Here is a 26261-nt window from a genome sequence, read left to right on the forward strand (position 1 = left end):
TCCCCCTAGGAATGCTACTTTTATTCAAGAAAAAGATGAAAATGTACAATTTAAGCCCTCCCCCTCCCCCATTTGGATCCCAGAAACACATTCTGTCCATGATTAATGCTTGAAAGTGAAGAGGGTGTACAGGGTTTTTAAGAAATGAAAAGGGGACTCTACAAGACACACCTAATCACACTATTCTACAAAAAAGTGTTTGAGAAAAACTGCTAAAAACACAATTTCCTGTTTGTTTTATCATCCCAAACTTTAGCATAATGTAGAAGAAGACTTGCTCTTTCAGAAAATATGAAAAACTCAAGACTGGCTAGGTTGATCCATTTCACCTATTTTCAGTCCTCACACAAAATCAGGGAGTGTGACTTTTTGTTTGTTTCTTGATGCACAGTCACATATTCATTTCATTTTGATTGTGCACTATGAAAAGGATAAAAATGCATGCATACATCTGTAAATCCCTTCCTAAACTGTTCAAAACAAATGCCAGTATTTCATTCAAAATTTTACATTGAAATACAGCTTGTTATTTAATGAAATGTGAAACTTTTTCTTCACCTTTACCAACTGAGTTGCATAAACCAGTAAACTGGTCTATCATTCTATTTGTCAACCTACCTCTGCTCTGAGTTGCTCAGATTTGCCCAGGCTGGACTGGTGATGGAATAGTGACAAACTCTCATTCTGCTCCTCAATCAGCCGCAAACGATCATGAATTAAGTCTCGCTCTTGCCTTGCCTAAAAGAGTAAAATACAAGAAGAAGAAGAAAAAATGTAAGCACAAATAACACCAGCCTGAAGAATTTCACTCTTAATTCTTATCATCACTGAACAAATCATAACTGCTCTCAGTAAGGTCATTCAGTTCAAAAGTATTGAGGGGATTTCTTGACTAGGCTTTTCAGGATTATACAGAATTACCTACTGAAAATACACTGCTCAACAATTTGCCGCAATGGAAACCAGAACTATCCCTTAATGTGATTAATACCCCCACCTAAAATTGAAAAAGATAGCAAAACCAACAATAATTCTATATGTTTTTTATTGGAAAAATGTTGTTACCATGGCAATGCATTGTTCAACATTGAATAAAGATGTGTTTTGATCATTCAAGAATTATGGTAGTCACATGTGCCATATCTGAATTCAAATGCTCAAAAACTGAGTGAGTTAGATAGATAAACTGGTAATTTCTATGTTTTTCAATGATAAAATGCTGTTGCCATGGCAACATAATGTTAGACTTTAACAAAAGATGAGTTTGCACAATTACCTATTCTAGCAGTCACACGTGCCAAATTTCACACCAATTGCTCAAAATTGAGGGAGTTAGCTGAATCCACAATATTTTTGTAAGATTTTCATTCAAAATGCACTGTTACCATGGCAACACTTCTTCAACAATAAGGAGAGATAAAGTATGCACATCCGCATACTATTCTGGTCATATGCCCAAAATTTTAAGTGAAACAATTAAAAATTGAGGGAGTTAGCTGGATTCACAATATTTTTGTATGATTTTCATTCAAATATGCTGTTACCATGGAAAAACATATTGTTCAACAATGACAGAAGATGAATTCACACATCTACATAATATTAAAAGCGATCACATGTGTCAAATTTCAAGCTAAATGCTCAAAGACTGAGGGAGTTACTGTAAAATGAGGAATGTTCGCGTGCATTTTCATTTCACAAAGTTTGCGAGAGCCAAGATTCGTGAAATTAAAATGCACGCGAAAGTTCTTGTCTACCCTATCATGCATTGAATGTTTGAGGCAACTCGCGAAAATTTCATGCCACGAAAAAGGCCGTCGGCTCCAATTCAAGAAAATTTCACGCCGCGAAAACATCATGTTTTACAGCAGCTAAAGTCACAGTATTTTGTATGATTTTCATTCAAAATATGATGTTACCATGGCAATGCATTGTTCGACAAAGACAATGAAAGATGGAGTTTGCATATCTACATCCTAAAGCGGTCTCATGTACCAAATTACAAGCTAAATGCTCAAAGACTGAAGGAGTTAGCTGAATCCACAGTATTTTTGTATGATTTTCATTTAAAATATGCTGTAACCATGGGAACACATTGTTCAACAATGAAAAAAAGATGAAGTTTGCACATCTACATCCTTAAAGCCCCACTCACACCTTTGCGGTTTCAGCTGCGTATAGCTGCGTTAGGTGAATGCAGCCTTAAGCAGCCTAACACAGCACTCCGCAGCAAAATATTCTGTAGCAGTCACATTGTTGCGTTGTAGCTCGTATATATTCTTTTACAAAATGATTGCCTACGGTTGCCTTAGCTTGCTTTACACTTCGCTCCAGCTCGCTTTTGCTCGTAACAGTACGATTCGATACGAAGATTGCTCGCCTCGTTCGCCACTCGTTCATTGCTTGCTAGCATCTCGCACTAGCTCTCTAGCAGCTCGCATTAACTCGTTTCTCCTCGTTTCACTGCTCATCCACTCGCTTTAACTAGACTGTTGCTCGTTCCGGCTCGTTCCGCTGCGTATCAGTTCGCCCTGCTGCGTACAAGCTCATAGAGAGTTGCACTGGTATATAAGTTTTTGACATTTTACAGTTAGTGGGGGGCACAAAGGACTTTTTGGTCCAACTTCTTCCAAAAGCACCAAATTTGGTACACGTGTTGCCCAAACCATACTTTTTCGATTTTTGATGGGCGCCAAGAAGGGAGCCCTCAGGGACGGCCATATTGGCCAAATCCAATATGGCCGCCATCTGAAATTCAAAAATCACTTGCATTGTTTAACAAGGCAAACATTTCACAATCATTTTCAAAATCAGTATTAGAGGTTTTCTGGGTCAATGAAATCGATTCTGATGTTGTTTTCATGGTCTGAAGTCAACTTTTCCTAATAGGGTCACCCTAAATGTCGCTTGGGGTCAAGACATTATTTTCATAACAGGTTATTTCAAAATGGCTTGCCTATGGTCACTATAGCAGGAATGACAACCTTGCTAATATACCTGCAGTTGTTGACGACTGAACAGAGCATATTACTAGTTAAAAAAAAAAAATTACTTTTCTGTGATACATATGTGTGGTAATACAATTTGAGAAAAACAGGATTTTCCACAAAACCTACAATAACAGCGGGAAACTCAGTTAAACGTGCTTTTTTATATGTTTGGATCTGATGTTGCAGAAAGCACACAATCATTACAAAAGCTTCATGATTTGATAAGCATGTTGTGTTTCTTATGTCAACTAAGTGAATTTTAATTAAATCTAACTAGATTTTGTATTCACAGATATATACGCAGTCATAGCGAGCTAAAGCGAGCAGCATCGAACAGGAACGAGGAGGAACGAGAGGGAGCGAGTGACGGACGAGCTAGATTCGCAATGTAGTGAGCTACATCCACAATGTAGTGAGCTACATCCGCAACGGTACTTGCTAATGCGAGCAGAGTACTAGGAATAGCGTGTGGTGATGCGAGCTAAAGCGAGGTGATGCGAACTAAAGCGAGGTTATGCGAGGTGAAGCGAGCAGGTATCGCAACCATACGCAGTGAAACGCAGTTCAAAGTAAAGCTGCATTGGCCTGCGTTAAGCAGCTCATTGTCACTCTTCCTTGCTCGTCCTTGCTTGCATTAGCTGGTGGCACCTTGTCTTAGGTCGTATGGATTTTGATCTTGTGTTCAGTTGCGGATGTTTGAAAAAATTTCAATCTAGCGAGCTAGAACGCAAAGCCTCTGCGTTAGTCTGCGTATTGACCTCGTATTAGCTTGTTTCATTGCGTAGTACTACGTTAGGCTGCGTTAGGCTGCGTTAGACTGCGTTCGGGCATTGCTGAATGCAAGCTCGAAACGCAAAGGTGTGAGCTAGGCTTAAGCGATGACATGTGCCAAAATTACAAGCCAAATGCTCAAAGGCTGAGGGAATTAGCTGAATCAACAATATGTTTGCATGATTTTTGTTCAAATTGTGCTATTGGCATGGCAACACATTGTTCAACAATGACAATAGATGAAGTTGCACATCTACATACTGTACTGGTTACGTGAGCAAAATTTCAAGCCAAATGCTCAAAAGACTGAGGGAGTTAGCTGAATCCACGGTATTTTTGTATGATTTTTATTCAAAATATGCTGTTACCATGGCAATGCACTGTTCAACAATGACAAAAGATGAAGTTTGCACATCTATGTACTGTACTGGTTACATGTGCATTTGTATAAAAAACTGCTGTTGCCATGGCAACTGATTTCTTAACACTTGTGAAAAAAGGTGTCTTGCCTAACTACATATTACATTCATCTCTTGTGCCCAATTTCAGCCCAACTGCTTTAAAACTGAACTACTTTTACATTATAATCATCATGTATAGGCAGGGCTCGACACTAATGGTGGCCCGGTGGCCCGGGGCCACCAAAAACGCACGTCGGGCCACCAAAATATCAGAAATTAAGATTTGGGTGGCCCGATTGGGCCACCAAAAAAAGTCAGATGTTTGCCTTTAATTTTGGAAATGAAGGGCGGTAACAATTGGCTCCGTAAGATGCTAAGATAAATGTCAATGTTTGCTTTTTATTTTAGAAATGAATAACGGTAATATTCGACTCCGTATGATACTAAAATAAATGCCGGATGTTTGCTTTTACGTTCGAAAGTAAAAAGCAATAACATTCAGCTTCGGAAGAATAGGATGCTAAAATAAACGTCGAATGATCCCTTTGACGTTCGGAAATGAATAACAATAATATTCAACTCCGTACGATGATTAAATAAAATAATGTTGGATGTTTGCTCTTACTTTTGAAAGTAAATAGCAATAACACTCGGCTTCAGAAGATGGCAAAATAAATGTCAGATTGTTGCTTTTACGTTTGGAAGTGAATACCAGTAACACTCTGCTCCATATGATGCTAAAATAAATGTCGGATATTTGCTTTTACATTTCGAAATGAATAGCAGTAACATTCAGCTGCGTTTGATGGTAAAATAAATGTCTGATGTCTGCCTTGACGTTTAAAAATGAAAAACAGTAACATTCAGCTCCGTATGATGCTAGAATAATTGTCAGATGATTCATTTCACTTTCGGAAGTGGACAGCAGTAACATTCGGCTCTGTACAATGATAAAATAAATGCCGGATGTTTGCTTTTAAATTTGGAAATGAATAACAGATTGTTGCTTTTATATTTGGAAATTATTAACGGTTTCAATCGGTTCAGTTAGATGCTGAAATGAAAAGGGCATGTTTGCTTTCACTTTCGGAAATGAATAGGGATAACATTCAGCTCCGTAAGATGCTAAAATAATTGTCGGTTGTTTTCTTTTACATTTAAAAATGATTAATGGCAACAATCGGCTCCGTAAGGTGCTAAAATACTAGTAAGTGCTGGATGATTGCTTTTACAATCAGAAATGAATAACAGAAACTTTCGGCTCTTTACAATGCTAAAACATTTTTAATGTCCGATGTTTACAAATGTCTGTAAATGCTCCCACTTTCTCATTTCAAACGGAAGTTTTTGACCACGAAAATAGCATAAAATTTCAATATAATCTATAAGCCCATTTGCTAAATCTTAGAACTCAGAATAAGGGTAAGATGAATGAATTTTCTATTCACTAATGTTAAACATGGGTACCTGTATTACTTCAGTAATGCTTAATATTTATGTTTCTATGTTTAGTAGGACCGATTTAGTTTTTTCATGTTTTTCTTGATTTTTTTTTTGGGCCACCAGATATTACTTTCGGGCCACCAAAAAATACAAATTCATGATTTTGGTGGCCTGATTGGGTCACCAAAAATAAAAGTTAGTGTCGAGCCCTGATAGGGGATAGGAAGATGCCTGTTGATTAATTCAAATCATATTTGAGTGATAGACAACAAGTGACACAATTCAAAGGAGCCAAGTCCCATCCATCAACTATCAAATTGAATGTGCCACAAGGATCAATTCTTGGTCCCCTTTTATTTTCAATTTATGTTAACAGTCTACCTGAGTGTAATCAAGAAGGCATCATAGATATGTATGCCGACGATATGACCCTCACTGTCGGTGCTAATGATGCTACAATTTTTGATGAAAAATTAACAGTTGCATTAAACAATGTGTATTAAAGAAAGTTGTTTTGTCCTTAACACCGACAAAACTTGTGTCATGATTATCAGTTCCAGTGCTAATCTCAGGAAATATCAAAACTTTCAGGATCTCATTGAATGGTAGTTTGATTAACTTGTTCCTTCTGCAATTCTACGATAGTCTCTAATGCCCCCAAAATGAGATTGTTTTTGTAGGTTGACAGAGTAGGGACAGGTTGGTAATCCACCAGTGCGGAATCAGTAAAGCGGTACATGTACCCCTTTCCACGGTAAACTACATGTGCCATCAAACAATAGCAATATTGATCGGGCGCGAGGTATGAATGGAGCGTGTGCTGATGGGCTAGAAAACTCTTTTTTATACACAAAAGATGCACCTGAATGGGGTCAGTGAAAGCAAATTTCTATTGAGCTCAGCCTTGATTGCTATGCACATCTTCACACGAGTTTAATAGCAAAATAAGCACACACTACATTGAAATAAGGCAAATAGTAGTGTGATACACACAGTTTTCATACAGAAAGAAAGCCGACATTGATAGAAGAAACTCTAATCTTTCTAGCAAAGCCACTTTTCTGGGCAGCATAACACATATAAAAATAATTTTGGCCATGAATGCAGCCACTCTTGTCTACATTTTGGGAACCTTGTATACCAGGTTCCCATATAGATATCAGTTGATGCCATGGGAACCTGGTATACCAGGTTCTCGTAGGGAACAAGTTTATAAAAAAGTTCAGTTCATCAAATTTTGTTTTGATAGAGTTTTGATAGATGAAGGACTGAAATGGTCATAACAAATTGAAAATGTATGTAACCTTACCCAGAAAAGTGTTTGTGAAGTGTCTAGTCTAGTGTTACCACGATTTGAATACTGTTCTGTTGTCAAATAGATTTCAATCCCATACAACTTGGCTGTAAAAAATTTGAAAGAGGGCCACACGAATAATATTGAGCAAAATCTATGACACACCATCAGCTGATTTGTTCAAAAGTCTTTCATGGATCATGCTAAATAGTAGATCATCTCCCACTCTCATCTGCTCATAGATTTCTACAGAATCTACCTCCTTTTTGTGTTCTGTATAATCATAATGCAAGAAACTACAGTATAAATGACAGATATAATAAAGGATGTTCCCATGATTACAAAGTAAATAGTTATGGCTGTTGTGGGTATCATGTACATACATGCCATCATAGCAGCCAAGTGAAGTCCCTGATTAGGATAGAGAGCAATAAGCTTTCTAAAAGACACACTGTTCCTTTTAACACTTCAAAAATGGCATAACACTTGTTTTTGAGATTATTTTTTTACATTTTTAAAACTTTTTAGAGGTAACCATAAGAGTTATGACTGTATTTCAGTCCAGATAAAATATAGATTATACAGCTGTAGATTATTAGATGGATTCCATGGCAGGAATATGATTTCCGAAACATGGAACAGGTTCCAACATTTTGACTGATTTTCTGCAAGCTCTTGATGCCAGCCATTTTGTGCTGGTGGTTGTACAGGTACATTATACATTTTTTTTTCTGTAAAAGAAAATACATTCACACAATGATTTTACTCAATCAATACTTCATATGTAATTTCCAATCTGAAAGCTGTAAATATTTTTGGCATTTTTGTCTGAATCAAAAAGTGGTTCTACGGTTTTTGCCTGTTGTGACTCAGTGAATAACACGTTGGACTCTCCATCGTGAGGTCTCTGGTTAACTCTTAACGTGCCATGGTCGCCAAACGGCGACCTTAGTCCTGACATGCCATGGTCGCCGATCGGCGACTAAGAAGAGCAAGAAAAGCATTGATCATTTAAGTTCTTGTGGTACCGTAATGTGTTACACCAAGCAACTGCCAATGATATGTACTGGTAGCTGATTAGCATAGCCATCGTTTCCACTAAAAATATGAGCACGCTTACGTTGGAAAATTTTGAGTAAATACAGGATTTTTCAGCTAGATGTATTTTTTTCGCGTCGGGAAAATCCGCAGCGGGCGCACCCTCTGCGAGATGTGTATGGATCAAAAGTCTCATAAGTAAACCACGCGTGTGTATGCTATTGAATCTGCGTGTATTGTCTATGCGGTTCCACTTGCATTGTTCCACTTGGATACTGTCCTGCGGGAAGCTGCTTTGATTTTGTCCCTCAAAGAGAGTCAGCTTTCGTTCGTCGGTCAAGTCTTTCATCCTTTTGTTTTGGTGAACGTCACTAATTGTGCCCACGCTAGCATAGGAATTGCGTGTGGGCAAAGGCCTGCCGATTTCAATAGAGTACGCCCGCCCGCAGTCCGCTTAGACAAAAGGAGGATTAGCAGGTTCTTCCTTGTCAGGTGGACAAAAGACACTATTCCAGGGCCCGGGACAATTACTTTAGTTTCTAATACAGGATATGGGACTAAAGGAGTCAGATTTTGGAATGAATTACTGAGGCAGAAAGAGAAATTGCCAAGACAAAATAAACTGCTAGTATCTTTGGAATCATACAATTCTAGAAGGCAATTTTGTTATCATTTGAAAGAGGAGATGTTGCTCTAAAACTTTCTCACAGAGTCAAGGGAGCGTTCCATTGAAGAAAAAACACAACTCTTTTTTTCCATACTACACAAAAATTTCTAATAATTTTTTTGATGTATCAATTATTTCTGCAATATTTCAGGTTCAGATAGGTATTGTGGCAAACTGACTGCATGACACGAAAGAACAAACATTTCTTGATATATCTTGTGTAGAACTCAATTCAAAACAGTCAATAGTTTCAGAGATATGGCGGTTTTAAATTTCGTTGTCAGTCCAGTTTCGAAACGTTCTGGCATTAGGTAAAAACCTCTGGCACGTTAGGGGTTTTGGGTCTGGCACATTAAGAGTTAAAGGGGATGGCTAGTAACTGATCAGTGGGAATCAGTGGGAATGCTGGGGGATGATTGTTCCAATCCTTGTTGGATTCCTTTAAGGAGGTTCCTCAGTTGAATTCGTGCGCATCCTAGCTGCACAGGTTTCAGTGACGTAACAAAGAGCGTAGAAGCGCATACACGAGTAATGAGCTGAGCTAGCTGAGCTGAGCAGCTGCTAGTAGATCGAGCTAGAGTGTGGTACGTACGGATGATACCCGACAGCTCCCCACCGCGGCCGCACTGGGCGGCCTCGCTCGGCTCGCGTGCCGACTGTACGCGTTACAATCTGTACATACTATGCAAAGTTCAGCAGTCCGAGCCGCATATACATGGTCATGGTAGCACAACACTGATCGACGGAATCAGGAAGCTTGGAAGTGGAACTGAGCTGTTTCCATTTTCAATCCATAGATCTGTTTTGTGACATGCAGTTTATTATCTGTTCATTAACATGGTCAAATCGAGTGCTATGGTACCTAGGGCCTATAGGCCCTAGTCGGGGACTACTAGTCTACTAGACTAGGTGTTGAAAAAGAACAACAACAACAACAACAACAACAAAACAAACATATGACACATATTTCATCTTTAGGTCTAACAACTAAGACAATCTGAATATCTCTGTTAAAATCTAAATTAGATCTAAACTTGTCATTACTACTACAAAATATTGTTGTTTTTTTAATTTTTGGTTACAAAATACAAGGTCACGAAAGTATTACCAAATATGTATTTATCACTTTCACCATTCAGATATCAATTTTTGATTACCAAATCTGGTGTAACAAAAGGAGAATCAAAAAAAAGTTTTTTTTTCGGGAGGGGGGGGGGGGTACTCAAGGTACATATCCATAGTTCACAACACGCACTTTACCAACCACTGCAACAACCAACACATGCAATTTACAATCAACGTCATTATATTAAGATTTGTTTTTCCTTTGGAGGACCGTCAGACTAATGCCAAAACTCCCATTTCCTGATATTTATTCTTCTTCCTCCATTATAACTTTCTGCACATGGTTACAGCAAGTGGGTAAAACAAACAAACAAACAAGCATGTCAATGTGGAGTTTTCCACGCTTGCGTCCACATGATATAGGCCTATGGCTGTGTAAAGGAAATAACAACAAAAACGCACATGGACCTTCCTTTCTGAATATTTTTCCACCATATCACTGCAATTGTGACACATTTTTTATTTTTTGCTTTTGAAAAAAAAAGAAAGAAAAGAAAATGGGGTTTTGAGTGAACTGCATAAGATTCATGCATCCTAGCAAGGTACAAATGTATATCCCTGCATTCGTTCCTGACCAGATTTGGGGGTCCTACGATGATTTCTGTCGCAAGGAGGCTCTGCTAGCACAAAAGCGAGCACATGAACCCCCCATTTTTACAATTGTTCTGCATTAAGTAACCCTTCTTCTACAATTTGATAAAGTTTCGTAAAAATGACATGGGTTTTGAATGTACAGCATGACATTCATGAACCCCACCTATATAATCAGGGCACCCACATTAGGTTTATAACCAGATTTGGGGGTCCTAGGATGATTTCTATCATATGGGGGTGCTACCAGCACACAAATTAGCACATGAACCCCCACTTTTTATTGTTTTTCTGGAATAAGTAAGCCTTCTTCTACAATTTGGTCAAGTTTCGTGAAAATGACATGGGTTTTGAATGTACAGTGTGAGATTTATGAATGCACCCTGCCAGGGCATCCTTGCACAGGTTCCTGACCAGATTTTGGGGACTTACGATGATATATGTCGCATGGGGGTGCTGCTAGCACAAAAACTAGCACATGAACCCTCACTTTTTGTATTTCTGGAATTAGTAAGCCTTCTTCTACAATTTGGTCAAGTTTCGTGAAAATGACATGGGTTTTGAAAGAATTATGGGGATTTAAGTTTGTCATTGCAGATTTTGTTGCCAATCATGGTCTTGATCCTGTAACACTATCATTTTGGTACAGGACGGCAGATTAGTCATATTCTTCAAAGTCCCGTGGAAGAAAAACAAGCACATGAACCTATGGTTTTATTTACATATTTGGGCTTCGGATGGGTCAAAGTTACGGTATGGAAAGTTTGAAGAAAGTGACATGGACTTCACTTTAACTGAGGAACGTCCTTAAGAGTACATTATATATCTATTGTTGTGTGAAAATTGTTTGCTTCAGAACGGTCTCATATTCAAGTAATGTGCACTTTAATGCCCCGTCACTGTACAGGCATGCTAACCTGCTGGAAACATTAAACTACACATTACTTGAATATGAGACCATTCTGACGCAAATAATTTTCACACAACAATAGATATATAATGTACTCTTAAATGAATCCCACAAGGATTGGAACAATCATCCTCCAGCATATTCCCACTGATTCCCACTGATCAGTTAACAGCCATCCCCTTTAAGTCCAGTGGTGGCAGCTGGTGTGCTCCTCGCCAAGGCAATGTAATACAGTGCACTTCTGCTGTAACGAACATGGTTATAACAAAATTCCGGTTACAACGAAATAGAATTTCAGGCCGCAAGATTATTGGCTTTATGTTCTTTATTGTTTACTTGTTCGGTTACAACAAATTTCGATATAACAAAAGAAAACTGCCGGTCCCGAGGACTTCGTTATAAAGGGAATCCACTGTACCCTCATTGCCAAACCCTTTAGAAAGGACTTTGAGCTGTTGATCCCTGGTAGCCTGTTCATTTACCAGCATTTAAACATTTCTTAGTGGACAAGTAAAATAAGTCCAGGCACAAACACAAGTGAGTGTGATATCACAGGAGTAAACTCACTAACATTCTCACCCTTCAGTTGGGAGTATTGCATTTCTCTTTTCAAAGAGTTTAGTCTGAATATATTTCTGAGAGAAAATATGTTTAAAAAAGAGATATTTGCTGAAGATTCTTCCTTTTACGTGAGAATGGAACAGAAAAGCAGCCTACTGCAAGTCTGTTTTTCAATGACGGTTTGCCCATTTTCTCACGCAAATCATGCAACAAGGCTGCAGACATTCTAGCAAGGGTGAACTTTACTCATGCAGTAATAAATTCACTCATTTTCTATCTCTCCCGATATGACACACGCTCACACACACACACAACACATATACTCTTTCTCTCTTACTCTAGCTCAAATCCTCTCTCTGAAAGCTCAAATACTGATGAACTCAACTTTGCCCAGTCAAAACACACTATGTACACAAAACATTGGTTGAGAGTCTGCAGTGCATACAACATGCGGCTCAAGGACTCACTCTGCCAGTCAATTTAGTTGACACTGGCACTCACTCGACAGAGATCCTGTGTAATTTCGTATGCCAGATCTTCTGATACTAAACAAAGCAGTGGTACATACAGTAAAGGACTGTATGCTGGCTAACCATGCTTAAGCCCCTGTTCCACTATGCCGTTCTCGCTACGATTTGACAATTTTCTCTGATCGGGAAGGATCGCGTAAAACCTGAGCCGATCTGAACACAGTACGATGTTAGAACGCTCTAAGTACGCTGCACTTACGACTACCACAGGCTTGCTACATTCTTACTACGATGATCAGAAATGAGGCATTACAATCTCTGCCGCTGCAGCTACGCTTTAGAACGATGTAGCTACGCTGTCAGTGCGATGTTGCCGATGTTATCCGATCGATGCACGCTGTATCTACGCTCTGAACGATCTATACGATCTTATCACGCTGTCACCCCGTTCAGAGAGCTGAAAAGTGCCCGATGTACCCCGATGTATGCCGATTCGACTGTCGATCTGCAGTCAGTCAACTTATTAGCATGCAGAACCGAAGAAATATACTGTGGACCTCAAAGAGGCTCCTCAACTCACGGTTCTTTTGCAGCAATGCATTGTTATAAACAAAGACGTGCTGATTTTTCCAAGGCTTTTTCTTGATGTCCTTGCTTTTAGGCCTATAGTCCGTCTTCCTCCAGTAGTAGATGATTTCATATTCTTCAAAATTCTGCTATGTCCTCTTCCTCCTCTTTAAGCATCTCTCTTTCTTCGCCTTTAGGGTAGCTGCTTTGCTGCTTTCTTCTCTTCTTTTTCTTCATCTCTTCTCCTTCTTCGGAAATTTGAGCTCCTTCTTCTTCATGTTCTGCCCTGACAGGTGTAGCGACAATGCCCTCCTCCTCCCCACTAGTTCTGCCTCTCGATCTCCTTGATCATCTTCTGGCAGACATTTTTGTGTAAGTTTTCTTCCCGTTCTTGTGCCGATGTTACTATGCTCAGAAAGACCTTGTTACACTCATCCCGCTGTGTTTACGCTGTCACTACGCTCTCCCCGCTGCGTTTACGCTGTCACTACGCTCTCCCCGCTTGCCGTACGATCTAAAATAGGTCAATTCTGATCGGGGAGATCGGGAAGAAATTTTGAACAGGTTCAAAATTTCTGCCCAAGCGATCTGAAAAAATGCCCGCTCCAACCCCGACCTCCACACGCTGCTGCTACGATGCTTCCGATCCCCGTACGCTTTTGAAGCTCTCTCCCGATCTGCTAGATCGCGACAGATCGGGGTCCAGATCGTGATAGTGAAACAGGGGCTTTACAAAGAGCACTAGTGCAATTAGTTCCATGTTATACTCAATCTTTATATACATGTAGATCTACCTTTGCACAGGAATTCAAAACATATATATCACCAGGTGGCTAGATCTTAGTTGATTACGAGTGACAACAACATCACCAATAACATTTTGGGCTACAATCTTTATTAGTAAATAGCAGACACACTTCCATGAGGTTAGCTGAGTATAATCTTTGCATAAAAGAATGTTACATCCCACGTTCAGCCAGCAAACCTACAATTTTTGCAGGATATATTCATTAGGTATAACACCACATTGAGTACACATTACTATTGGGACAACAATGTAGAATTTGCAGTAGTGATAGACAGAAAAGTATCACAGACGTTCATCTATTTAGGACTTTGATATTTTGATTGTTCTCTGTAATTAGATATGTGTTCACAGACTTCTTATATTTTTATGGTACATACCCAAGACATGTCAGATTCAGAACACAACCAGATAATAGATGTCATGTACCTTTAAAAAGTCACATCATTGGTTTGAATAATATAAATCATTGTGAAAATATCATTTTTAACATATCATGACATTTTACGTCCTTGTCAGATACAAAATATCAATCAGAAGTATACCAACCCATACATTTCGTGAAAGGAAATTTAGCAGGCTATCATAAGCACCGAAAGAAAATGGTTTCTGAGATCATCCCGGAGCATTCCGAGGGAATGAGTGTCATAAGGTGTAAAAATTAACATTTGTACATCATTCAAAATTCTCATCCATATGTAATCCTTGGTACTGAGACATGGTGAAATGTATTATATGTGTACAGTACGGTACACAACATGAGTGCTGCATTCACATTTACAATTGAACGCTTTGATAATTTTGTGATTGCTGCAATGAGTGGATGCACACACAAAATGGGAGTTAACAGAATTCATTTGGGAATGAACTCCATAAGTGCCAGGTATACATTCAATTTCATTAAATTATGGAAGAAATTGATGAACGATGAAGAGCATACATGTGTACATGGAATATCTCCTAGATGCTCTTCTATGTCACAAAGTCAATTTTCAGTACAGGGCTCACCCGTTAATCGGGAACCGCTTTCACGGGAACCCCGCTTAAGTGCAACAAAACTTGATGTGACAAATTTTTCACTTGTTATTCTTAATCAGAACCATGAACCGCTTTATCGGGACAAATTTGGCTGAAACACTTCCATTGTTCATCATTAATGTCCAACTAGAAATGTCGCTATAGTGACTGGTATGCCTCCCCCATAATGCATGGTTCTCCACAATAGGTCTATAGTACAGTGGACTCCAGTTATAACAAAGTCCTCAGGACCAGCAGTTTCCTTTTGTCATATCAAAATTTTGTTGTAACCAAACAAATAAACAAGTATAATACATAGAGTGGATAATGTTGCAGCCTGAATTTTTACTTTGTTGTAACCGGAATATCATTACAACTGTGTTCGTTATGACGGGAGTGCACTGTACAATGTCTGGACAATGTGTGATAACAGTTTCACATAATTGGTAAAATATCAAAATGACAGGTTTGTCACAAATGTGTTAAATGTTCACTTTCCTTGAACTAGGTTTAATTGGATGAATGGCTACATTGTCTAAGAGTGCAGGTATTTGGGAATTTGAGGATTTTTGCTCGACTTTTGACCCTTTTATAAGTTTAAGGAAGAAGTGAAATTGAGCACTTTAACTAGACCTTTGACCTTTTGACCTTTTCGCAACAAACTTCCAAGAAAATCTGTATTGGGTAATACATGCATTTAATATACTAAGTTTCAAGAAAAATCCTGCAGACATGGCATAGATAAGAGGGAAATAGTGACATTTGAGGAGTTGTCCTTGACCTTGGACCCCTATATTTCCTAGATGATCACTGCCAGTCAGTACATGCATATGTACTAAGTTCCATGAAGATACCTTGAACCATTTGTGAGATATGGAGAAAAAAGTAAAATTTTAACATTTTCACTTGACCTTTGACCTTTGATCTCACGACCCAAAACTCTCTCTGGAGAATCTCTATTTGGTAGTTCATGTATACACTGAATTTCAAGAAAATACCTTTAGGCATTGCATAGATATAGGGGAAATAGTGAAACTTTGAGCATTTGACCTTGACTTTTTTGACCTTTGACCTTGAGCATGTGCACCCAAGAGTTGATAGGCACAACTTCGCCCACTCATACATATACATGCCAAGTTCCATAAGGATACCTCAAAGGTTTTTTCAGTTACGCTGTCCACAAAATTGATTACGGACGGAAGGACGGACGCATGGACAGACGGACAACCCGAAAACATAATGCCTCCGGTGACCTTCGTGGCGAAGGCATCAAAATAATAAGTAAATCCTAAGAAATAATTGCAGGGATTTCATTTCTTTACCAGAAGGATTATTTCCCAACCAGTTCCTGATAGATTGTGCTTACTGCAATCTAAACACTTGCAGTTAGGCAGTGAGGTGCACAGAGACTCCAACTCTCCCGTTTTCGACGGGGGATCTCCCGCCGAAAGCCCATTTTTGCAAAATCTCCCGTTCTCCCGCTTGAGATTTAATTTCTCCCGCCCTGGCTCTGTGTCTCCCGCTTGAAATGATTTCTTACTTAATATCATTGTATGTTGAAAAATAAGCCTTAGATAGCACGAGAGAGCATCTAGAACCCTAGAGCTTCCAGGGTCCTTTAAGCGGGCCCTGGACCCCGGCCGCAAGGAACTTCGCGCACATCAAATTGGAGTCTCCCGTTTGCTAGGGGTTTCAGGCGGGAGAATCTCCCAATCAGAAGGTGCTAGGGGTTGGAGTCTCTGGGTGCAGCGCAGAGGCGGTCATCTTATTGAGCGTCGTCAGCTCCTACTCATGCACTTACACTGTTCCACTCCCTTCTGTGCGAAACGGCGATTCACCTTCCCTGCGTGCAGCCCATATTCTCCCTGTTTGTGTGTAGTATGCATGCAGTGTGTGTATTGGTGTGTGGCAGCTTAACGAGGAGGCATGAATATGAGAAAAATGTGTTTGTACGATCATCGCAATTAGTATCATTGTGTGCATGTTGTTAACAAGTTGTAACAGCATGTGGAAGTTAGCATAGCTGCCTATTTCTATGCATTAATAGGGTAGGCATCGTGACTTTTTGTACCTTGATCTCTAAATCTATATCTCTAAATATTTTGTGGATCAAATAGTGAAGGTTTGTTTCAATGATGCATTTGCCAAAATTATGAGACTACTGTGTGTCTTCTTATCACCGTTTTGTGCCTGCAATGTGCGTGTCATAGCGTGCATGTAGCTTGTTGCTGTGGTTATTGTTATCGGTGGATTTGATAAGTGAAACTGTCCATGCTTTAGTTTAGGCCTAATGCCCACATGCTGGGCTTCATGTTGTGTGGTTTGCACGGGCTAATATCAGCCACCTCTTAAACGGGAGAAAAACTTGTCTCCCGACACCTCATGATTATACGGCAATGAACACATGGTAATCATATCTCTTTTTTTTTTCTCTATCTGTCACACACACAGAGAACAACATTCACATACATGCAGTGCAGAGGGAAAGATAGCACATAGTAAAGGTGACTCTCTTGATATGTTCAAACTGCACAACCAGCAGAATATATCTGGGATTATTTTGAAAATACAATGTGTAACTTTTTTGGTGAGGGGAATTATACTTCTGTGACTATTTCTCTGGATTGAGTGATCACTTTGCCACATTAATGGGAAACAAAGATAGTGTGTCTGCTAAACTATGTCTAAAAAAAGCAGGCTATGTTTCTGAGTAAGTGGCAAAAATATCAAATTATCTTTATTACACTGAATTCTGTTGCACTAAAGCTGTGCTCCTGCTAAAGTACTGTATACGCCATATATTTAGTGAGTCTAATTTTTCGCAAAACAGGATTTCCCGATGATTTCACGAGTGGTTTAATTCACGAATGTGGAGTACAGTACTAAACACAGAAATGTATGCGTGCTCGTCACATTCATGACAGGATCAGAGTCAATATCTTTGTGTGTCTGACCCACGAACTTTGCAAAAATAAAAACATAAACCTATGACCTCCCTATTGAATCATATGACAGAAAAAGAAGTGCTGTAAAGGAAAGAATGATGCAGTGAACAATTCAAGACATTTGCCACCTCATTTTCAGTGTGCAGGTCTGTTTGTTTTGTTGATATCCAAGCAATCAGTTTTCTTCATTTCAATCATTGTTGACCCTCACTAGGGCCATTTCATTTCATTTCATTTCTTTATTTGTCCAAATTATGTATAAAAACATGGCATGGAAAATTGGTTTTGTCACACATTCATAAACACATATTGACAACAAATAAACAACAAATTACATTACATATAAAACATCAAATGAATACTCAAAAAAATTGCAGGGAACTGAACATACATCAAAACACAAACTATCATCATGTGGTGAAAGAGGGGAGAAATAAATATAATATATACATACACAGAAAACTATGGAAGAGTCAACTGCTGCAAAAGGTATATATAACCACAAATTCTAAAACACCTCACTTTATACAGACTACCCAAACATCATAATCCATAAATTATAACACATATTGCACATAATTCCTTGTACATCCCCCCCTACACACAGCTAAAATCTGCTTCCTTTCACTGATGCCCTGACACACCTGATGAGCACAATCAAAACAACTATTGCACATTAACATACCCCCCCCAAAAAAAAAAAAAGAAGAAGAAAAAAACATCCGTACATACATTTACGTATATGAATTAAATGTCTCAAATGTGATCTGTGAAAGATCACGGGATATTTCCAATATAAAAAAAAGAAAGAAAGATAAATTTCTATTGATACTACATTTCAGATACCATAAAAACACATTTTTTTTTAAAGCTTAACCAGAGAGGTACAAAATAAACTCATCGGGTGATTTCATAACAAAATATATGTACGAAGCAAGAACTGAAAAACAAAACAAAATGATATTTGACAATATGACAATGATGATGCACAATGCAGCTCAAAACAAACAAATGGTGCAGAAATGAAGTGATAGTTGTGAAAAATCACATCAAAGTAATGACTCACACCAACTATTCATTAACCCATCAAAGACTACTCCCAAGTATGCTTGGGCAGGTGTCTATGGGAAATGTGTGTCACAGTAAAATGAGTTTGTCCTAAACAGGTCAAAAAGGAACTCCATTCATATCCGTGTGGACAACACCAGTCTATACACCAATACATTTTTCAATACTTTATTCCAAACCATGAACAAATGCAATTTTGCCCTCCCTCCCTGTAAAGATAAAGATGGGCTTACATATTTTTCACAGGAGATATCAAGAGGTATTTTGGAGCTCGCTTCTTTACTGCTACAATGATTTTATCACATCAGTAAGTATAATGCCCTGCCAAATTCAGTATTGTTTTTAGAATTCAACAACATTTAAAATAGCTGATGGAAATAATTCTGAAACACATAGAAATGTTTGACTTTGCAATTTATCAACTGCACGGATTGTGTGTAGTCTGTTCATATCTTATAAAGATAGCAATAGTACTGAACACATGAAGTTCCATATCTATATAGTGAACTTAGAATGACATGTCAACGTGACAAAATATACCACTATCTACCGCGTCAGGGCACATTACCACCAACGGCAATTACCACCACTGCCCCTCCCCTCTCCCCCCTTAAATACTGGTTACTGATAAGGTTAGAGTAAAGATTAAAGATTAGGGATAGGGTTAGGTTTAGGGTTAGAGTTTGGGTTAGGGTTAGGACTAGGATCAGGATTAGGGTTAGGGTCAGGAGAAGGGTCTGGGGTAATTGCCCAGGGGGTAATTGCCCTAGACCCCTCTATCTACAGCTGCCTACATCAGTGAAGCTTGTATTTAAAGATATGAAGACACCATGTAGCAATGGAAAAATTGTTGTTTTTGTTTGGTGCTTGTAGGCATCACAGACAGTTAGTTGCTGGCATTCCAGAATGCGTTCAGATTACCTTCTAATCTCAGTGGCAAGCATTTGAGAATGCGCGCATTGTTTCCCCATTGTGGCCGTTGTTTGGGAATGCTCAGCTTAACTGGTCCTAGAGATAAGACCAGTACTGTAAAAAGTGGAATTTTTGCGAGACTAATTTTTCGCGCTTGGCCGGGTAAGAAGAGTTTCGCATGTTTTTAATTCCGTGGAATCAAGACATCAACTACTGGAACATATGGCACGCAAAAATATTTGCATGCTTTTATTTTCGCGCTAGCTTCTGGTTGCGCGAAATGCGCGAAAATTTCCACTTTTACAGTATTCTGGAATGAATCTGAAAATGCTTCAACAATGCGGACAACCATGTCTAATCCCTCTATTGTCTGTCCAAACCTAACAGTATCAAAAAGGATTGATTTACCAGGGTTCACAACCTTTGTCTTCTAGAATGCTTCCCATCAGCCCCACGATTTCACCAAGGACGTACATGTGCTACTAACAGCTGGTCTTGTACCTCCTTTGCTCTCAAACTCCCTTAATAGAGGATTTTATAATCCCCATTCTCGGAATGCAACGGAATGCTTCCATTCACAAGACTGAGGAGATTAAAGGTAGGGTATTCTCAATGCAGGCAGAATGCGTGCTTCTGGGAATGAAGTAGAGAATGCATGCATGCAAGATGCATTCTGGATTGCCAGCGACTGTCTGTTGCGTCTTAGTATTCTTTTATCGCTGCTAAGAAAGTGGTAAGACTTCTTTTGTATGAATGAACTCATGGGTAAATTAATCAGTTGGTTTGCAACCTTGCATCACAAAACCAAAAAAAGTCACCAGACTTGGATTTTTAGTCAAGGGCAGACTCTGAAAGAGCAGACTCTAAGCTTTAAAACGATGTATAACTCAATTCAAATGGACTCACTTTAACCTTTCTAAATATTGGAAAGAAAGCACACACTCTGGAAAAGTGTAAACTGAGAAAAGAGGCTCTGAAGAACTGGGTCTATTCAAGTGCTTTTCTTTACCAAGCCGTGTGAGCTGTGTGATGAATGGGACAAAAAACAGAACATAAACCACTGGAGCAACAACAATGAAGGGATTATCAGATTAGGCTAAAATTATTCATGCTCTATCAACACATTCTGCCCATAATTAATGCCAACTTTCAAAGCAGAAGCATTATCTTTTCAAAAGTTATTAGAGTTGAAAATGAAGAGTGTGCAAAGGATCTTCAAGAAATTAAAAAGGAACTCTAAGACATCATATCACACCACTCTACAAAAAAGGGTTATAGAAAAACTGCTGAAAACACACTGTCGACAATTCATTTTATGATCCAAAACTTAGGATTGATGTCGAAGAAGAATAGCTCTTTCAGAAAATATGAAAAACTAAAGATTGATTTGGTTAACCCATTTCAACTTTTTTGAGTCCTCACATAAAACCAAGGCGTGCAACTTTTTGTTGGTTTTGTAATGCACGGTCACATATGATGACACTAGGCACTACGAAACATTACTGTGTAAATGCATGTGGGATTAAAAGCAGTAATTTTTTTTTCAAATTTCTTAGGTACTCATATATCTAATGTGTTGGTATCAGCAGGTGACTTCATAACTTTGTTAGTCAGTTCTGAGATCAACACTGCTTCAAAGGTCAGTGGTGAAAAGTGATGCTTCTTTATAATGTACTCCAATTTTTCATTTCATGTAATATAGTATAACCAGGTCACATCAACCAAAAACTAAATTAAAACATTTGACAGCTCAATGAAGCTTTTGTACTCTGAGTCTATAGCACAATAAATGAACCATAATTTGATGGAATATGGGCAGCAAGTTTTTTTTTTTTGTTTCAAGAATTGAGATCACATAGTCTGGGTGCAGCCTATAGATAACATGAGCCAAAATCTGACAGTCAGACTGCAGCCCATGCGATGAGGCAAATCTGATGGGTTTATTCAGAACCTCATTTGCACAATCGGTGCTATTGAGACTGACAGGATTTTGTGAGACTTTGTGAGAGTTTTTGTAGAGATCACATCAACAGCATTCGTAGCTTTCACAATGCATTGTGTGACTCAGGATGGCTGCCGAAGTGACAGAACTGACCGTGCTCATCGATTTGATACAAGTATCTTATTTCCCTACTTTCTCTGTCATTTTAGAAGAACATTTTAGTGTCAAAATATATGATTATAAAAGCAAGAGATAATTAAGCAGAGGGGGAAGATCTGGGGTATGAGTTTATTTCATTTCGTCTGCCCTCTGAATAAATGAAATTTGGAAGATCTCAACTGCGGAAAAGGGAACCAGTGAGGTTCAAACCTGTCATGTACTGCTTTCCAGGCAGTGACACTACCACCAGGGCTATCCCTGATTGCTGGCAGTGGCATGATGAATCTGGAACAAATACCCGTGCTTCGAAATTCTGACATTACAACAGGATTTTCGCATTGCTAACTTTAAAAATGATTGAATAATCTGAATGCTTTTTCAGGGTATGAACTATAACCTCTTAACTAAATCTTGCAGAAAATTCCATTCAATTTGGTAAAGTGGTCGCAGAGAAATGTGGATCGTTGTAAAGCATGTCATGGGTTTGTTCTCCCAAGTTTAGCACTTGGATGCTCATGGCAATTGGTAAGGTGTGAGCACAATGGACAAAACTAGGAGGGAAGGGATTCCTGACATGCTCTACACAGATCCAAATTTCTCTGTTACCAATGAAGCAAATTAGATGGGGTTTTCTGTTAGATGTGGGTGATAAGTTATAGTTTCACACCTTGAAATTGCATTTTTATCGATTCACCTATTTTAAAGGTATTATTCCAGAAAATCTTATTGTAATTTTTTTTTGGACATATGGTACAAGTAAGTTGACTTGTACTGCTGCTGCAACAGTTTGATGCATGATCAAACAGTATTAGTACACCATACTATTAATGTGAACATTATGCATACTTTAATAGTAGTGCACATTCAGTATTTTTGCCTCCACCAAGGAGGTTATGTTTTTGTTGGAATTTGTTTGTTTGTTTGTCTGTTTGCAAAATAACTCAAAAGGTGTTGAACGGATTCAGCTGAAACTTACAGGAAAGGTCCATAATCACACAAGGAACAGATAATTTAATTTTGGTAGGGATTTGGGACTTTTTAATGAATTTTGGAAGGATTTGATAATATTTTGGCAAATAGGGTCAATGAACTTGGGAGTTCAACCTGTGTGTACTTGAGGTTTGCATGCTCTGCTTGAGGTGCCGCGCAGCATGCAGGAAGCTGATGAGGTACTATTAAACACAAGGCTTCTTTTTAGACATTGTAAGTGGGATTCACACTTTATAAATCTTGATATTTAGATCGCAGTCATTACTATTTTGTATGTGTGAATGCGGCTATAAGAAATTGGGCAATTTTCAGCATGACTGCATGGGTGGAAATAGGCTGCTTGGCAGAGGTCTGTGCTCTCCGAGTGCTTTTCTAGCTGTTTATGTGTTGCTTGAAGGTATTGTTGTCTGTTTTGAATCAACCAGCACCATGTGTTAAACAATCCCTGCATTAATAGTACATTTAGTATACCAGGTACTCATAATCCTTCATGGGTGGCAATTTGCAAAAGTTTCATGTCTTGAAAAAGACAGACTGCTCCAGTTCCTGAAAGTTTCATGCAAGAATGCTTCTGGTTTTATAGTATCTCACTGAGAGTTCTGTGTGACCTGATTGATGTGACAACCTCTTGATATGGTTACCAGCTTTATGATTAATTGTCTCCTATGAAGTGCATAGCATAAACAACACAAAGACAGCACAATGAGATGGCAAGCAGACTCCTGTAACTCGTAACAGATCAGAGCAAACTGATCATGTACCAATTCACAAGAGAAATGAAAATGAGCGTCAAAATCCATGTAAAGTATGAAGACGTTGTATGCAAAAATTTTGAATTGAATAGCTGATCTCAGTATTAAGAGTAAATACTATTTCAGTCAATTTTGCAACCAACAATTCCCATTCAAATGAATGAAATTCTCATCTCACATTGTTTGTATAGATAGGCTTTCCAGGTCAAATATCCACATGTATAGTCCATGTCATGTATATCATTAATAACATAACTACTTCATCAGACACCATATTGGCTGCGTGAATTAGGGTCAAAAGCCATAAAACGTTAATCCAGTATCTTATACAAGCTTTATAGCTCCCATATTTTGCATGCATATAGACCATGTTGCAAGAATCATTTCATAAAATGATGGCTTTTGCTCAGATGCAATCTTGGCTGTGCAAAGTAGATCTAAAGGTCAAATATACTTCATTCTGTATCTTCATTAGTATATGCAAAGCCCCTTCTACAACAAACCCATAGAAACAGAACTCACTGAATTATTTACAAATGACCAAAATAGTTCACGAGGAAAATGGGTATGTGATTGTTTCATCAAACATTCAAACAGATGAAAATTCAGAAATAACTGCACTTCATGAATCACTACAGTGCTCACTGCTTAAATTGGGAAGGGTCGGGAGACAAGTTTTTCTCCTGTTTAAGCAGTGCTCCCGCATAAGCGGTGGCCGGTATTGGCCCGGGCAAACCAAACGACATGAAACCCAGTATGTGGGCATTAACCATGCACAGTCATCAAACCCGCCGATAACCACAGCAACAAATACATGCGCAGTACGACACGCAGACACAAAACGGCGATAAGAAAAGACACAGCAATGTTATCATTTTGGCAAATGCATCAATGGATTCTGTTTTCTTTGGTCTGTGTCCCTAGCCCTCCCCTGACTGTTCTTGTTGTGTGTAGTCCTTATATGTGATTGCTGTCCCTGCCTGTTTGTCATTTTGCCTCGGGCGAAGATTCTGCTTGGATCAAAAGCTCAAGCCCCTTTTGACTCCGATGCACATTACGACGACACTGATTGCGAAGATCATAGGAACACATTTTTCTCATATTAACCCGTTGAGGACGGTTTGATTTTGCTACAACACGCATTTCCCGTAGACAGCTGCCCGGGTATACTCGGGACTCGTCCTCAACGGGTTAATACCACCTGTTACACTGTCACACACAAACACACACACTATATGCATGCATACTAAGCTGTATGCATAAACAGGGAGAGTATGGGCCGCACGCAGGGAAGATGACTCTCAGTATCACACTGAAGGGGTGGTACAGTGTGAGTGCATGAGTAGAAGATGACAACGCAAGATAGAATGACGCTCAATAAGACCGCCTCTGTGCTACATCTCACTGTCTAATGGCAAATGTTTAGACCGCAGTTGGCATAGTTTATCGGGAACTGGTTGGAAAATAATCCTTCTGGTAAGGAAATGAAATCCCTGCAATTATTTCCAAGGATTGGTTTATCATTTTTAGACATTAATACACGAACAATGGAAGTATTTCAGCCAGATTTGTCCCGATAAAGCGGTTCACGGTTCCAATTAAGTGGTGGAAAAAGCATGTGAAGAATTTGTTACATCAAGTTTTGTTGCACTTAAGCGGGTTCCCGCAAAAGCAGTTCCCGATTAACTGGTGAGCACTGTATTATGCATGAAGTTGGCATAAGCTTCCACTCAGCTACAACACACGAACACTTCAGCCATGTACAAAACCTTTCCCCTCCTCCCTTTCCTCCAGCTGCACTTCATTACACATGAGGAACCACCATCTCATCTTGCTGCTTGAAATGCAACAGCTATTTGCTGCGGCAAGGTTACCAACTCATGCAGAGAATCACATCCCCTCCACAGAGTAAAGTCAAGGTTAACAAATCATGCACCAGAGAGTCCCATAGAAATGACTGTCACATCTACTTCCCTATTCGTCATTTGGATGGCCTTGTAATATGTCCTGGCCATGCAAGGATGAAAGGAAACACTATGTAAACAGGCTACCCTATTTCTCTGCATTTGCAATTTGCAATTTTTCCCACTCTCCTGTTTGTACTCTCTGGCATGATAAATGCTCTACACATATTTGCTCACCTACACATTTCAAAGCCTATGAATGATATTCTGAGTATGTATAACAAAGTTTCAAGAAAATGTAAGATATCTTTTTAATAGTAGGGTGTATACTTCTGCTAAGTAACTCATGTAATGTCATATCAATTCTAAATCATGCCAACTGTGAAACATTTGATAACCCTCTAAAGAATTTGACTATGTAAAAAACAATCAAATAAATATTTGAAACTGGTATTATAAATGGTTTCTTATGCTGTCTGAGCCTTGATATGACTGTAAAAAGAAAAATCAGTCTGCATGTCATGCCACTGTTTTTTTTTTCTCTCTTTTTTAATTTTCCATATAATTGTTACTTATCGCCTCTTTTTGTGAGACTGAGAAATACAAGTAAGGCTTTGCAACCATTCTCATGGTGTTTCCCTGTTACTGTATAGAGGTATGTGGAGTTCACATCATACCTTTGAGAAATATTGTTTGTAACATTGAGCCTTTTCTCATCCTGTAAACATTTCATTTTTTTTTTTTTTTTTTTTGGTCGGGGTAGGTTTTGTTGAGATGTAAGAATTAAATAAGTGTCTACATAATGTACAAAATACAGGGGAGGGAGAAGACAGTGAAAGAGAAAGAGGGCGTGAGAGAAATTAAAAGAAAAAGACAAAAATAGGAGTCTGTGTGGCCATGCACATTCATGAGACATACTGTACGTTGTATCTACAGGCA

The 26261-nt window shown here is 38.8% G+C and overlaps 1 protein-coding gene across 2 annotated transcripts in view; it reads right to left on the reverse strand.

The window, feature by feature from the left end:
* LOC139730528 (uncharacterized) overlaps nucleotides 1-26261 on the reverse strand; it is a 148948-nt gene that overhangs the window by 50759 nt on the left and 71928 nt on the right. For both annotated transcript variants that reach the window (XM_071641380.1, XM_071641379.1), the window contains exon 5: nucleotides 619-738. In XM_071641380.1, the coding sequence (XP_071497481.1) occupies nucleotides 619-738 (120 nt within the window). The remainder of the gene's footprint in view (nucleotides 1-618; nucleotides 739-26261) is intronic.

The sequence above is a fragment of the Diadema antillarum genome, unplaced genomic scaffold, assembly GCF_040938485.1.
Source record: "Diadema antillarum isolate AM-2024a unplaced genomic scaffold, OU_Dant_1.0 seq00000320_RagTag, whole genome shotgun sequence".
NCBI lineage: Eukaryota > Metazoa > Echinodermata > Echinoidea > Diadematoida > Diadematidae > Diadema > Diadema antillarum.